Source organism: Engystomops pustulosus, chromosome 4, assembly GCF_040894005.1.
Source record: "Engystomops pustulosus chromosome 4, aEngPut4.maternal, whole genome shotgun sequence".
In the NCBI taxonomy this organism is placed as follows: Eukaryota; Metazoa; Chordata; class Amphibia; order Anura; family Leptodactylidae; genus Engystomops; species Engystomops pustulosus.
The window spans coordinates 48,654,283-48,670,406 of NC_092414.1; the positions used below are offsets into that span (position 1 = coordinate 48,654,283).

Below are 16,124 nucleotides of genomic sequence, written 5' to 3' on the forward strand. Positions count from 1 at the left end.
ACACTATGGGGCCTCATCAGCAGCATGCCCAGGCATTGTAGGGAAGACTTACAGACACATGGAAGCCACTCACACTATGGGGTCTCATCAGGAGCCTTCCCAGGCATTGTAGGGAAGACTTACAGACACATGGAAGCCACTCACACTATGGGGTCTCATCAGGAGCCTTCCCAGGCATTGTAGGGAAGACTTACAGACACATGGAAGCCACACACACTATGGGGCCTCAGCAGCAGCATGCCCAGGCATTGTAGGGAAGACTTACAGACACATGGAAGCCACTCACACTATGGGGCCTCATCAGCAGCATGCCCAAGCATTGTAGGGAAGACTTACAGACACATGGAAGTCACGCACACTATGGAGCCTCATCGGCAGCATGGCCAGGCATTGTAGGGAAGACTTACAGACACATGGAAGCCACACACACTATGGGGCCTCATCAGCAGCATGCCCAGGCATTGTAGGGAAGACTTACAGACACATGGAAGGCACGCACACTATGGGGCCTCATCAGCAGCATGCCCAGGCATTGTAGGGGAAGACATACATACACATGGAAGCCACACACACTATGGGGTCTCATCGGCAGCATGCCCAGGCATTGTAGGGAAGACTTACAGACACATGGAAGCAACACACACTATGGGGCCTCATCGGCAGCATGGCCAGGCATTGTAGGGAAGACTTAAAGACACATGGAAGCCACGCACACTATGGGATCTCATCAGCAGCATGCCCAGGCATTGTAGGGAAGACTTACAAACACATGGAAGTCACGCACACTATGGGGCCTCATCAGCAGCATGCCCAGGCATTGTAGGGGAAGACTTACAGACACATGGAAGTCACGCACACTATGGGGCCTCATCAGCAGCATGCCCAGGCATTGTAGGGAAGACTTACAGACACATGGTAGCCACACACACTATGGGGCCTCATCAGCAGCATGCCCAGGCATTGTAGGGAAGACTTACAGACAGATGGAAGCCACACACACTATGGGGCCTCATCAGCAGCATGCCCAGGCATTGTAGGGAAGACTTACAGACACATGGAAGTCACGCACACTATGGGGCCTCATCAGGAGCCTTCCCAGGCATTGTAGGGAAGACTTACAGACACGTGGAAGCCACTCACACTATGGGGCCTCATCAGCAGCATGCCCAGGCATTGTAGGGGAAGACTTACAGACACATGGAAGCCACGCACACTATGGGGCTTCATCGGCAGCATGCCCAGGCATTGTAGGGAAGACTTACAGACACATGGAAGCCACACACACTATGGGGCCTCATCAGCAGCATGCCCAGGCATTGTAGGGAAGACTTACAGACACATGGAAGCCACTCACACTATGGGGTCTCATCAGGAGCCTTCCCAGGCATTGTAGGGAAGACTTACAGACACATGGAAGCCACACACACTATGGGGCCTCATCAGGAGCCTTCCCAGGCATTGTAGGGAAGACTTACAGACACATGGAAGCCACTCACACTATGGGGTCTCATCAGGAGCCTTCCCAGGCATTGTAGGGAAGACTTACAGACACATGGAAGCCACACACACTATGGGGCCTCAGCAGCAGCATGCCCAGGCATTGTAGAGGAAGACTTACAGACACATGGAAGCCACTCACACTGTGGGGCCTCATCAGCAGCATGCCCAAGCATTGTAGGGAAGACTTACAGATACATGGAAGCCACACACACACTATGGAGCCTCATCGGCAGCATGGCCAGGCATTGTAGGGAAGACTTACAGACACATGGAAGCCACACACACTATGGGGCCTCATCAGCAGCATGCCCAGGCATTGTAGGGAAGACTTACAGACACATGGAAGGCACGCACACTATGGGGCCTCATCAGCAGCATGCCCAGGCATTGTAGGGGAAGACTTACAGACACATGGAAGCCACACACACTATGGGGTCTCATCTGCAGCATGCCCAGGCATTGTAGGGAAGACTTACAGACACATGGAAGCAACACACACTATGGGGCCTCATCGGCAGCATGGCCAGGCATTGTAGGGAAGACTTACAGACACATGGAAGCCACGCACACTATGGGATCTCATCAGCAGCATGCCCAGGCATTGTAGGGGAAGACTTACAGACACATGGAAGTCACGCACACTATGGGGCCTCATCAGCAGCATGCCCAGGCATTGTAGGGAAGACTTACAAACACATGGAAGTCACGCACACTATGGGGCCTCATCAGCAGCATGCCCAGGCATTGTAGGGGAAGACTTACAGACACATGGAAGTCACGCACACTATGGGGCCTCATCAGCAGCATGCCCAGGCATTGTAGGGAAGACTTACAGACAGATGGAAGCCACACACACTATGGGGCCTCATCAGCAGCATGCCCAGGCATTGTAGGGAAGACTTACAGACAGATGGAAGCCACACACACTATGGGGCCTCATCAGCAGCATGCCCAGGCATTGCAGGGAAGACTTACAGACACATGGAAGTCACGCACACTATGGGGCCTCATCAGGAGCCTTCCCAGGCATTGTAGGGAAGACTTACAGACACATGGAAGCCACGCACACTATGGGATCTCATCAGCAGCATGCCCAGGCATTGTAGGGGAAGACTTACAGACACATGGAAGTCACGCACACTATGGGGCCTCATCAGCAGCATGCCCAGGCATTGTAGGGAAGACTTACAAACACATGGAAGTCACGCACACTATGGGGCCTCATCAGCAGCATGCCCAGGCATTGTAGGGGAAGACTTACAGAAACATGGAAGTCACGCACACTATGGGGCCTCATCAGCAGCATGCCCAGGCATTGTAGGGAAGACTTACAGACAGATGGAAGCCACACACACTATGGGGCCTCAACAGCAGCATGCCCAGGCATTGTAGGGAAGACTTACAGACAGATGGAAGCCACACACACTATGGGGCCTCATCAGCAGCATGCCCAGGCATTGTAGGGAAGACTTACAGACACATGGAAGTCACGCACACTATGGGGCCTCATCAGGAGCCTTCCCAGGCATTGTAGGGAAGACTTACAGACACATGGAAGCCACTCACACTATGGGGCCTCATCAGCAGCATGCCCAGGCATTGTAGGGAAAGACTTACAGACACATGGAAGTCACGCACACTATGGGGCCTCATCAGCAGCATGCCCAGGCATTGTAGGGAAGACTTACAAACACATGGAAGTCACGCACACTATGGGGCCTCATCAGCAGCATGCCCAGGCATTGTAGGGAAGACTTACAGACACATGGAAGTCACGCACACTATGGGGTCTCATAAGAAGCATACCCAGGCATTGTAGGGGAAGCAAGTCAGATTAGTTCCAGTTGTCAGTGTTTAGCAGGGGTGTAACTTGAGGGGGTGCAGAGGTTGCGGTTGCACCCGGGCCCAAGAGGTTCAGGGAGCCCTTATGGTGTCACTTTCCCATGTGAGAAGACTATTACTATAAACCATACATTATAGTCGAGGGGCCTGGCACAGACTTTGCACTGGGGCCCATCAGCTTCTAGTTACACCACTGGCGTTTAGGCTGGAATTTCCATTCAACACAAGCTGCGAGTGTGATGTGGGATGGATGCATAACAGTCGCAAGTGTATAAAGGGCCTTATGGAGTCTTGTAGAAGATGATTCACCCCTTGATAATCCTTACCCACCTATTCCTGTCATAATAGAAACTAGGATGTGAATATGCTGAATGTAAATTCTTAGTGGGGCTTATTTACTAAGGGTCCACAGCCGCACTTTCGTTGGATATTCTGGCGTTTTTTGGGGATAGTGACAGGTATTCAGCAGGGGATTGTGTCACACACGATTGGATTTTGGTGTAGCTGCGCTGGCTTTCATGTGACAGAAATCAAGTGGGCGTGCCGTCGGACGAACCGACTGATTCGAACTGAGCACAGGATTTAACATTTAAATTGTGTCGCAATCCAATGCACTTACATGCACCAGGAAGAAGAAGGTGAACTCCGGTGGACCTGAGCGGGGAGTGACACATGCAGGATATTGGGCGCACGATCTTAGTGAATCGCAGAAGATGTGCATTCTCGTTGGAACAATGCACTTTCGATGACTACCTCTGGACAGGTGAGTAAATGTGCCCCAATGTGCAGACAGGGCTGATTCTAGCCTTTTTGCTACCTGAGGCGAAAATTTTAAGTTCTGCTCCCCCCACTCCAAAAGATGCTACCACACACACTAGTGGTCAATGACACAGACATTAGTGACATCTAGTTTCTAGTACCTTACAGGTGATAATCTGCTGCATCAGGAAGAGCACTTCTTTATGATGTCTCCCGGCCATGACTTCTCCACAAGGCGTCCCTATAAATACCACAGTCACAGTATAATGGATTGTGTTCCTAAAAGCACCCAGAATTATAAGCAAGCTAATTTATATATTCACACGTTTTATTTAGAGACAGTTTAATTGAAATACAGCCCTTTTATACACATCCCCATTGACTGTATACAGAGCAACGCCACACACAGTAGTAGCTAGTACACACAGCCTCCACCAACATGCACAGCCTTTCCTAGTAATACACAGCCCCCCCCCCCGCCAGTATATACATCTTCTCCCTAGTATACACAGACTCCATTACTAACACAGAGCCTCCACCACTAATACATGCTCTCCCCCAGTAATACACAGCTTCCAGTATACAAGTCCTTCCCCAGTAATACAGAGCCTCCGCCAGTATACACAGCTTCCCCCAGTATACACAGCCCCTCCCAGTATACACAACTCCCCTCAGTATACACAGCATACCCCACTAATACATAGCATCCCCCACGTATATGCAGCTTCCCCCACGTATACACAGCCTTCCCAGTAATACACAGGCTCCTCAGGATGCACAGCCTCCCCCAGTAATACACAGTCCCCCAGTACACACAGCCTCTGCCAGTATGCATAGCCCCCCAGTAATACACAGCTCCCCAGTATTCACGGCCTCCCTCAGTATGCACAACCCCCTCTAAAATACATAGCCTCCCCAGTATACACAGCCTCCCCAGTATACAAATTACCACCCAGTATACACAGCCTCACCCACTAATACACAGCATCCCCCACTAATACACAGCCTCCCCCACTAATACAAAGCCTCCCTCCACTATGCGCAGCCTCCCCAGTAATACACAGCCTTCCCAGTATTCAAAGCCCCCCCAGTAATACACAGCCCCCCAGTACACACAGCCTCTGCCAGTATGCACAGACTCCCTGTAGTACACAGCTCCCCAGTATTCACAGCCTCCCTCAGTATGCACAGCCCCCCAAAATGCACAGCCTCCCCAGTATACACAGAATCCCCAGTATACACAGCCTCCCCCAGTATACACAGCCTCCCCCAGTAATACACATCCCCCCAGTATACACAGCCTCTCCCACTAATACACAGCCTCCACCAGTATACACAGCCTCCGACACTAATACACAGCCTCCCCCAGTATGAAAAGCCACCCTCAGTAATACACAGTCCCCGTCAGTATGCACAGCCCCCCCAGTATACACAGCTTCCCCCAGTATCCTTGAAGATACCAGAAATAAAAATAATAAACCAGCTGCTTACCTCCAGTCACGCTCCCACACAGCCGCTGGCAGGGTTGCAGGCAGCATGTGAAACAGTAAATTAATCGCGCATGTTTCTTTAAGAAATTATATTCACCCAGGCTGCCGCCCTCATCGGGGCTTGGAAATCTGTCGCCTAATGGCAGATGCGGCCTTAGGTGCAGAATGTACATTAATGAGCAAAATAACAGAACTTTTTTGATCTTACTAATTGGCCGCAATGAAACAAAGAGTGAAAAATTTTAAGGGGTCAGAATACTTTCTGTATCCTCAAATTCTATTTCCAATAGCACTGTACCTTGAAGAAGTTGGTATGAATATTCTTGCCTCTCAAACGGTATGAACCTGTGATTTTGTACAACGTGTTTACAAATAGAAGAACGATATTCAGTTTACCCTTACTCGCAAAAAGAATGGAAAAAAACGGCGCAAGGAGGATACAGGTTAAAAAGATCCAAAAAAATAACCAGTAAATGTTAGTACAAAATTGATTAATCCTCCGCCTCTACGTTCATCCACTCCACATTTAGGAAAAAAAGATGCAGTACCTTTCCAACCAGAGATTTTTGGTACTCACAGGGACAGTCCTTTGTCCATACCCAATGTCCTCAGCGTTGCATGCCTAGGGCATGTATGAGGATTTTTCATGCCCTAGGCATGCAACTCTGAGGACATTGGGTATGGACTAAGGACTGTCCCCGTGAGTACCAAAAATCTCTGGTTGGAAAGATACTGCATCTTTTTTTCCTAAATGTGGAGTGGATGAACGTAGAGACAACGTGTTTACAGCCTCCTTCTGTTACCTTCAGTTTATGTGTTTGTTATTATTATTATGTGCACCTTGCATTAATGTACTATAGTCTTGATTGTATCTTCTACTTCATAATGATACTGTTTAAAAAATGTTTTTCAAGAAAACCTATTGAAACAGATGTTACAGGCCTAAATGCTAACTTCTCCATGCGCTGGAGGGATTTCTCGGACCGTACCTCATATCACTGGACAGAACTGGCATGTTGAGTTCAATCCAGTGAAATGAGGAAATCCGCCAGTGCATGAGACCACACTCTCTCGTGGGCAAGCAGCACACTGTCCTATTCACATGGCTGTAATTGTTGCCATGATCTGCCCCCACAAATTGTGGCTAGATCACAGCCAAAAATGCCAATGCCTGACTGCACCATGACCGAGGAGAGAGGATGGGTGTGATGTGCTCTCTCCATCATGTGGTACACCCGGGATCCGGTCTGTATGCGCACCCAAGCCTTAGGCTACATGCAGGCAGCACATAGTTTTGACACAGGCTGAACACAACGGATCCGTTGCCTGCTTTTGTCCTCTGTATGGACACAAATACGTTCCATGGGTCATCCATATATCCAATGTACAGACGACCTCTAGTTAAAGACGGACCCCTCTGCCCACTGTGACCTCTGGTGAAGCTCTCTGAATGCTTTACTATAGTCCCAGACTGCAATGCTCAGCTGTAAAGTGTCGGTATTGAAGTTTTATTGATCATCCTTGTTCCCATTACAGCAAAAAAATTTTAAAACTCCAATTGTCACTGGGGCAAAAAAAAAATGTGTCTGGAGCTACAATTATAAAATACACTCACCGGCCACTTTATTAGGTACACCTGTCCAACTGCTCGTTAACACTTAATTTCTAATCAGCCAATCACATGGCGGCAACTCAGTGCATTTAGGCATGTAGACATGGTCAAGACAATCTCCTGCAGTTCAAACCGAGCATCAGTATGGGGAAGAAAGGTGATTTGAGTGCCTTTGAACGTGGCATGGTTGTTGGTGCCAGAAGGGCTGGTCGGAGTATTTCAGAAACTGCTGATCTACTGGGATTTTCACGCACAACCATCTCTAGGGTTTACAGAGAATGGTCTGAAAAAGAAAAAACATCCAGTGAGCAGCAGTTCTGTGGGCGGAAATGCCTTGTTTATGCCAGAGGTCAGAGGAGAATGAGCAGACTGGTTCGAGCTGATAGAAAGGCAACAGTGACTCAAATCGCCACCCGTTACAACCAAGGTAGGCAGAAGAGCATCTCTGAACGCACAATACGTCGAGGCAGATGGGCTACAGCAGCAGAAGACCACACCGGGTGCCACTACTTTCAGCTTAGAACTTTAAACTAAGGCTACAATTTGCACAAGCTCATCAAAATTGGACAGTAGAAGATTGGAAAAACGTTGCCTGGTCTGATGAGTCTCGATTTCTGCTGCAACATTCGGATGGTAGGCTCAGAATTTGGCGTCAACAACATGAAAGCATGGATCCATCCTGCCTTGTATCAACGGTTCAGGCTGGTGGTGGTGGTGTCATGGTCTGGGGAATATTTTCTTGGCACTCTTTGGGCCCCTTGGTACCAATTGAGCATCGTTGCAACGCCACAGCCTACCTGAGTATTGTTGCTGACCATGTCCATCCCTTTATGACCACAATGTACCCAACATCTGATGGCTACTTTCAGCAGGATAATGCGCCATGTCATAAAGCTGGAATCATCTCAGACTGGTTTCTTGAACATGACAATGAGTTCACTGTACTCAAATGGCCTCCACAGTCACCAGATCTCAATCCAATAGAGCATCTTTGGGATGTGGTGGAACAGGAGATTCGCATCATGGATGTGCAGCTGACAAATCTGCGGCAACTGTGTGATGCCATCATGTCAATATGGACCAAAATACTTCCAGCACCTTGTTGAATCTATGCCACGAAGAATTGAGGCAGTTCTGAAGGCAAAAGGGGGTCCAACCCGTTACTAGCACGGTGTACCTAATAAAGTGGCCGGTGAGTGTATACAGTCCCGACTTACATACAAATTCGACTTAAGTACAAACCCAGGGATCCTATCTTGTACGTAACCCGGGGACCACCTGTATTAACGGTCCATAAAAATACGGAAGGCTGGAAAGTGATGTCATTGGCTTTTTCCAGGCTCTTGATTTTGTCTTACCTCGCAACTAATCCACAAATACAGATGTCATGCAGATGACTCCTGTGCGGTGTCAGTATTTTTTACAGCACCATACGTATCTATGGGAAGGCACAGGCTGAATGATGGACAGTAATAGGACCTACTTCAGGTCATGCATAAAACATTGTGGATGTGACACACAGATTCAGATCAGTGATAAAAACGGCAGTGTGCACGACTACATTGAATAACATTGAAACGTTGGACTGCTTTAAAATACGGATGAGACATGTGAAACAACACATGGGGCACATTTACTTACCCGTTCCTGGCACGTTCCCCGATGTGCATTATCCGACCGGAATGCACTCTGCCGCGATTCACTGACATTGTGCCCCCGATATCTTGCATGTGTCGCTTCCACGCTGAGGTCTGCCCGGAGTTCACCATCTTCCCGATGTATGTAAGTGCTTGTTCTTAAATCCCGCGCTCAGTCCAAATCAGTCGGCTCACCCCTCAATTTCCGTCGGATGAAAGCCTGGGCCGCTGCGACAAAATCTGATCACGTGCGACGCAATCCCCTCATAAATACCTGTACCAGCGGCGCAAATCCCAAAAACATCGGGGTGTCCGACAGAAATGTGATCCGCAGACCCTTAGTAGATAAGCCCCAGTGTGTATGTAGCCTGAGGCTGCACTGCTGAGACAAGCAGCACAATCTGTAATCTGCCGTAGAAAATCTGCTGAATAAATTGACATACAGAAAATGGAACAATTTGACAACATCTGAGTGTGTATGAGAGTTAGTAAAACTCTTTATTGGTAACACGCTGCTGTATATCTGTAATGTGTAAAAAAGGTTGGAGTCTATCTTCAGCTACAAGAGCACTGTAGAGGAGATAAATTAAGAACGTTTTGAGAAAGTCGCCTCGGGCGGTAGCGCTGCTGCTTGTAGAAGGGGACGGCATCTCGGGGCGGCGCTGCCCCCCGCCCCATAAAATACTATCTGGCCGCGTCCCAGGAACATGGGGTCCCTCGCCGCGGCCAGCACGTAGCACGTGGGCACTGTGGGAGAGTGTGGGCACTGTGGTAGAATGTGGGCATAGTGCTAGCATGTGGGCGTAGTGGTAGAATGTGGGCGTAGTGGTAGCATGTGGGCACTGTGGTAGAATGTGGGCACTGTGGTAGCATGTGGGCGTAGTGGTAGAATGTGGGCATAGTGGTAGCATGTGGGCGTAGTGGTAGAATGTGGGCGTAGTGGTAGAATGTGGGCATAGTGGTAGCATGTGGGCACTGTGGTAGAATGTGGGCGTAGTGGTAGCATGTGGGCGTAGTGGTAGAATGTGAGCATAGTGGTAGCATGTGGGCACTGTGGTAGAATGTGGGCGTAGTGGTAGCATGTGGGCGTAGTGGTAGAATGTGGGCGTAGTGGTAGCATGTGGGCACTGTGGTAGAATGTGGGCGTAGTGGTAGCATGTGGGCGTAGTGGTAGAATGTGGGCGTAGTGGTAGAATGTGGGCGTAGTGGTAGCATGTGGGCACTGTGGTAGAATGTGGGCACTGTGGTAGCATGTGGGCGTAGTGGTAGAATGTGGGCGTAGTGGTAGCATGTGGGCACTGTGGTAGAATGTGGGCGTAGTGGTAGCATGTGGGCACTGTGGTAGAATGTGGGCGTAGTGGTAGCATGTGGGCACTGTGGTAGAATGTGGGCACTGTGGTAGAATGTGGGCGTAGTGGTAGCATGTGGGCACTGTGGTAGAATGTGGGCGTAGTGGTAGCATGTGGGCACTGTGGTAGCCACTGCAAAAATGAATTGTATAACTGAAATTCGACAGTTGTGCAGATTTTTTGGTTGTGTGTTGGTTGTGGCCCAGAGGGAAAATTTGGCATCAAATTATATGTAAACTCTTCTTCTAATCCGGCGATAATAGAGTATAAGCCCCTGATAATTGCTCCCTCTATGGAACATTTTTGTCTGTTGCCGAAATAAAACCGATGGATCTTTACAGCCAGGCCGCAGGTGTCTCAGCACACAGGCTCCATGCGCCCTCATGTGGTCACACGTCGTATGACAACAAAATGGACGATCGGTAATTGTTATTCTGGAAGAATTGTGCTGGAGCGGAAGCGAGTCACGTACACGACCCGGAAATGACCCGATCGGCTGCTTGGAACGCAGAAATGTCTCTACATAGATAAAATAATCCAGGCACAGCATGGGGCGCCGTGTGTGTGCCCTGATAATATGTGGTGTGTACGTCGTGTGCCTGGCATGGGCACCAGTTACAGGTGAGAGACTTCCGTCACTGCACAGGGTGAAGGGTCATAGGCAGGTCATAATCCACGGATTATTGGTTAATGCAGCTTTTACATATAATAAATATAGACTTGTATGCCCCTAGCCCCATATTTACAGGCACGGTGTCCCTTTAACTAGTGCTACCCACAGTTCTCCTATGTGAATGCCCATTAATAATGCCGATCACTTATGTCAGTGTACTTGGTTTACAATTCTTGATCCTGGTGGTAGACGTCCTTTAAGCCATAGCAGAAACTGCTTGTGGAGAATTCATGGAGCTTACAAGCAAGTATGAATGTGACGATGAACATTAAACCAGGATGTAATGGTTAATATATGGCATATAAGAAGACCCATATTTGTGAATAATTGTCATAATGTCTCTGAGCCAATGTGATCTTATCGTGGTCTGACTTGGCATACTTCATATGAATATGTACATTTATAGAAAATACATTTATTTCCAATAGGTAATGAAGATGAAGCTGCCCATTCAGAAGATGATCACAGGGCAGAAATCTTTCAGAGCACAAGTCCTGTACTTACAACAGTAGGGAATGAAGAGGGGCGCGTCTCAGGCACCATTCAGTACAAGACGGCTGAGATTGCCGATGCCATGCAGAGCTCAGACATACAGCCGGACCCTGCCCTCTTACTGTCTATGTTGGCAAAGAAGGACTCAGTATGTGACATCGCAACGGGTGGTGCAGATTGTGGCCCAAGTGACAGTACACTTAGCAATTCAGTTGTCCAGGCTCAAGAACCAACCCAAAATCTAGACACCAGTTCTGCAGATACAGAACAAGCCAAGACGGATGATGCTAACTCTACAGACAGTAGTAAACCTCTGAAAGTGAACTGTGAGGACCGCAACATTACTAACATGGAGAACTTTACTCTGCAGATCCTTAATATCTCTCAGGTGTGGTGCAATAGTCATTGAAAGAGGTGGTTTATGGGATGGAGAGAAATCTACATGTGGGACCAGTTTCCATGGGATGGATGGATATGTAGAGCTAGAAGTAACAGGTTACCTGTTTTACTCATATCCACACGGAGAGAGTGTGTCATTTCACTGTCCATAGACTCAATGGGAGATTAATCACTGCTGCTGTGCTTCTTTCTAGGAGCCGTGAAAGAATCGCAAATTTGTGATTCTTACACCAACTACACCACCTCCACGGCATGTGGGTGTGGAGGGGGCATAGAGGGGCACAGTGGGCGTTAGGGTGGGCTTGATGTGTCCGGCGGGGGTGAGTCAGTATCATATGCCAGCGCTACTGTATCGACGTATGATACATCTCCTCCAATGACTGTGCTTATTAGCCAGTTTGACTTTCAATAGTATATCTTATCTGCAATATATATCTATATCTATATACTATGCTATATGTTTACATGCTTCTACTAATAGATACATTTTCTCCATTCATCAGGACCTCATGGAGTTTCTAAATCCAAACAACAGTGAATGCACCATGGTTTTGTTTTTCACCCCTTGGTGTCAGTTTTCTGCTGCTCTAGCACCACATTTCAATGCCTTGCCAAGAGCTTTCCCAACCCTACAGTTTTTGGCACTGGATGCTTCTCAGCACAGCAGGTATGTCGTACACGACCCACAGGGCGCCTTCCCACGTGGCGCTTTTTTTGCGTTTTAAACGCATCCAAAATGAAAGTGGGAGGGGGTTTGACCAAAATTTATATGCGTTTCAGGCAAAGCCCCTCCTTCTTGCGTTTTGGATGCATCTAAAAACGCCAGAAAAACGCCACATGGGAAGGCGCCCACAAAAAGTTTGGGTTATCTGGTTTGAAATTTCGAGATGATCCTAAAATGCACTCTATCCTTTACAGGGGACCTTAATGGGACCTTCTATAAACCATTGAATGCACATGTCAAACTGTTTAATGTTTCATTACTTTTTGTAAAACTTGTTATATAAAAAAAAAAAAAGCTTAAAAGGACCTCTACCAGATTTCCTGGTGGTAGATGCTTACTACTCGCCTCCCTTTCCCGTCCCCCTTTGCTGTAATCTTGTTTAAGTATTTTTAAGAATGGCAGCATTTAGTAGAAAAAGAGCTTTTTAAAAAATGCAAATGAGTTTCTCTGCAGAACAGCTCGTAGCTCCGCCGCTAAATATTATGTATGCCCCCAGTCCAAGTGGCATCGCCTACACAGTGTTCGCAGAACCTGTGACGTCCTTCGGCTCTCACTCTGCAGTTCTTGTGCTCTGCACGATTATTGCATTTCCTCTCTACATGCTCTCTCCGCAATACTCGTAGTCTCCACCGGACAGCGAAGAAAATGCTATGATTGTGCATAGTGCGAGAGAGAACTAGTGATGTCATTGGCTCTAAAACATACTAAAAGAAGATTACAGCAGATTGGGTTGGGACAGGGAAGGTGAGTAGTAAGAATCTGCCGTAATCTGATGGTCAATGTCGTTTAACCCTTCCCTGCCAGAGGTCTCTGGAAGTTTTGTGGTATAGAAAAGATCCCGGCACTCGCCAACGGCGTGCAATTAAATTTTTACTGTAAGAATAACTTACAACAGTTATTTTTACAATAAAAATGTAATTGCACGAAGTTGGCGAGTGCCGGGATATTTTCTATATCTTGAATTGAGGCTGCGGCCGTACCCGGAGCACCGCACATCCACGTAGTGCCGTCCATTTGCTGTTTTGTGTCTAGTAGTTTTGTAGCGTTATTGGCCAGAGCAATCCTTACAATTTTGATGAGTACAAATAGAATTCCAAAATTACAGCATAAAGAATGATATTAAACCCCCAATTGCAAACATTTTCTGAAAGCAGACATTTGCCCCAAAATTGCATTAGTTTATAAACATAGGCGCCATCTTGCAATTTTGATTCGGTGTAAAATTTTATATAAAAAATCATAAAAATTGTGCCCCAGAAAATATTTAGCTGCACATCTCCTGAATGGAATAGATAAACATGTGTAGATTTCACAGATACCTCAATCATATGTCCACATGAATAAATCATCATAATATCAGTAAAACGGAAACAACCAAAAATAGGCTTTGAAGCTAGAAATTTTTAGACTGTCACAACCTACAAAATATATGAATAAAATAGATCAAACTGTAAAGGCACCTCTAAAGCAGGCAGTCCCCGGGTTACGTACAAGATGGGTTCTGTAGGTCTTTTCTTAAGTTGAATTTGTATGTAAGTCGGAACTGTATATGTTATAATTGTAGATCCATTTTTTTTTTGGTCTCTTTGACAGATATTAACTGGAAAAGTGCCATCAGGAGTGATTTTTATATATAAAAATTGCACCTGAAATTTTAACTTCAAACGTGATTATTTCAAAGATGTTTTTCCTGGTAGTATTCACAATTCTAGATTCATATGAAAGAGAAGATTCTAGGTGCCACAGATTCAGAGTTATAGCCGTTTGAAGTGAGGATGTATGAGATGTGTTCTTGGCAGGGAAAGAGTTAAGACGAAGCATTATATCAGATCATTCTAATATTCTGTGTAGGGGGGAGGGTTGTAAACTTTTTCTAACATATTTCATTAAGAAATTCTCGTTGCATTTTCATTGCGTTTGAAATGCATTACAACAGCTGAGGTGAGGTGATTTGCCTAAATACATCACTGTTAACATTTCTGTTTACAAAACGCATTGTAAATGCGATGTTAACACATGTGTTAGTATGAGCTCATGCAGCCTCCATAGACACACTGAAGTACGCATCTCTATGGGAGAGAGTAGCTTTATTTCTTTCTTCAAACTAAGAAGTCTCAAAGAGACTCCTTGCTGCCTTGGCAACCAATTGACATTCCCTTTTGATGCCAATGGTGGCACCCATGTTCTGCCATTGTTTGACGACTGCACCTCAGGAATTAACTGCTGCGCTGGGGCAAGCACTAATTGTGGCAGTTAATGGTAGGTGTCTGCTGCACAATCCAGCAGACACCTACCCTCTATGGAGAGTTCTCAGCCTGATAACTCTTAGATTAAACCATGACATTACTGTTGGAAACTGTTAAGAACATCATGGATGGAGGGTTTCCAGTTAGGTAGTCCTTTACCTCTGCATATATAATTTTAGCTGATAGGACAAGTTTATTTTTGTTTGAGTTGTTTGCTGATAGGGTCACATCCTTTATGTCCTTCTTGGTGATTTCTAATGCTGGTTGTATTTCTTTCCTAGCCTCTCCACCAGATTTGGTACAGTTGCGGTTCCTAACATCTTGCTTTTTCAAGGGGCAAAACCCATGGCCCGCTTTAACCACAGTGAAAGGACCCTGGAATCTTTCAAGTCTTTTATATTCAACCAGTCAGGTACATCAGAGGGTTATATTATTATAACCTGTAACATTTTAGTTGAAGTATTTACTATAATAATCTATATAATTTTTCCCAGGTATTGAAGCAGAACCGGATATTTTTGTCACAGAAGCTGACCATGAAGGTCCATTACCCAGTACGCCCCAGGCGGGAATAGACTGGCTCCTTGTGTTCTCTGTAGTCTATGTGACCTCCTTCATTGTGTATGCCACTATGCAGACTGATAGGATTCGCTGGCTAATACCAGGACAAGAACATGAACATCAGGAATGAACCTCTAATGAAACTTCTCAGGACTAGTCAATGTGCTGACATGGGACAATGTTTGGTGGAGAGGGAGGTTTTTACATATTCATGTGGGGCATAAAACACTGATCAGTGAAGGCACAGCCTTTGTCTATTGCTGCTTTTTATTTAAATGTAAAGCATATGCTACCTGTAAGGGTTTGATAATTTGTCCTAAAAACATGTCCTACATGACTATGTGCAGCCACGAAACTTTTTAAATACCTTTTGACAAAAAAGGTGCCCGAAAGTGAGAACGGTGTATATATTCTACCAGGAGTGATCTCTTATGGAGATACATTGTAAATAAAATAATGAATAAAAGATTTCCCATACCTCCACTGTGTTTTTTGCATCTTTCTTTCGAGAAGGTTTTCCTAAAAGGGGTTTCCAATCAACCTAATCCTTCTGTAATATGGAGACGGCCAGTGACTTACTGTGTGCACTTATGAAACTGCTGATGATGCAGTAGGGAATATTGTTCTCTTGGCTGCAAATGTTCTACATGTGACCATTCTAATGAATACCCAGCTAGGTAATAGACAGGCTGGGGGGCATTTATCGAGGCTTTCAGTGACACTCTCTTTAAATTTAGGTCCTGTCCTGTTTTGTTCACCAACAGTGGAAAAAAATTGCAAAAAAGCACATAGAAAAGAATGGTCCAGTAAGGCATCGGTGAAAAATCACTAAAGCCAGGA

General features: G+C 46.5%; 1 protein-coding gene across 1 annotated transcript; it reads left to right on the forward strand.

Moving 5' to 3' along the window:
• The first annotated feature begins 10,631 nt into the window (after window positions 1-10,631).
• On the forward strand, window positions 10,632-15,761 carry TXNDC15 (thioredoxin domain containing 15). The gene is made up of 5 exons (XM_072145868.1): window positions 10,632-10,810; window positions 11,291-11,742; window positions 12,257-12,420; window positions 15,005-15,135; window positions 15,218-15,761. Exons 1-5 carry the CDS (start codon window positions 10,738-10,740, stop codon window positions 15,412-15,414), a joined length of 1,017 nt encoding a protein of 338 aa, XP_072001969.1. The 5' UTR covers window positions 10,632-10,737; the 3' UTR covers window positions 15,415-15,761.
• Window positions 15,762-16,124: the final 363 nt, after the last annotated feature.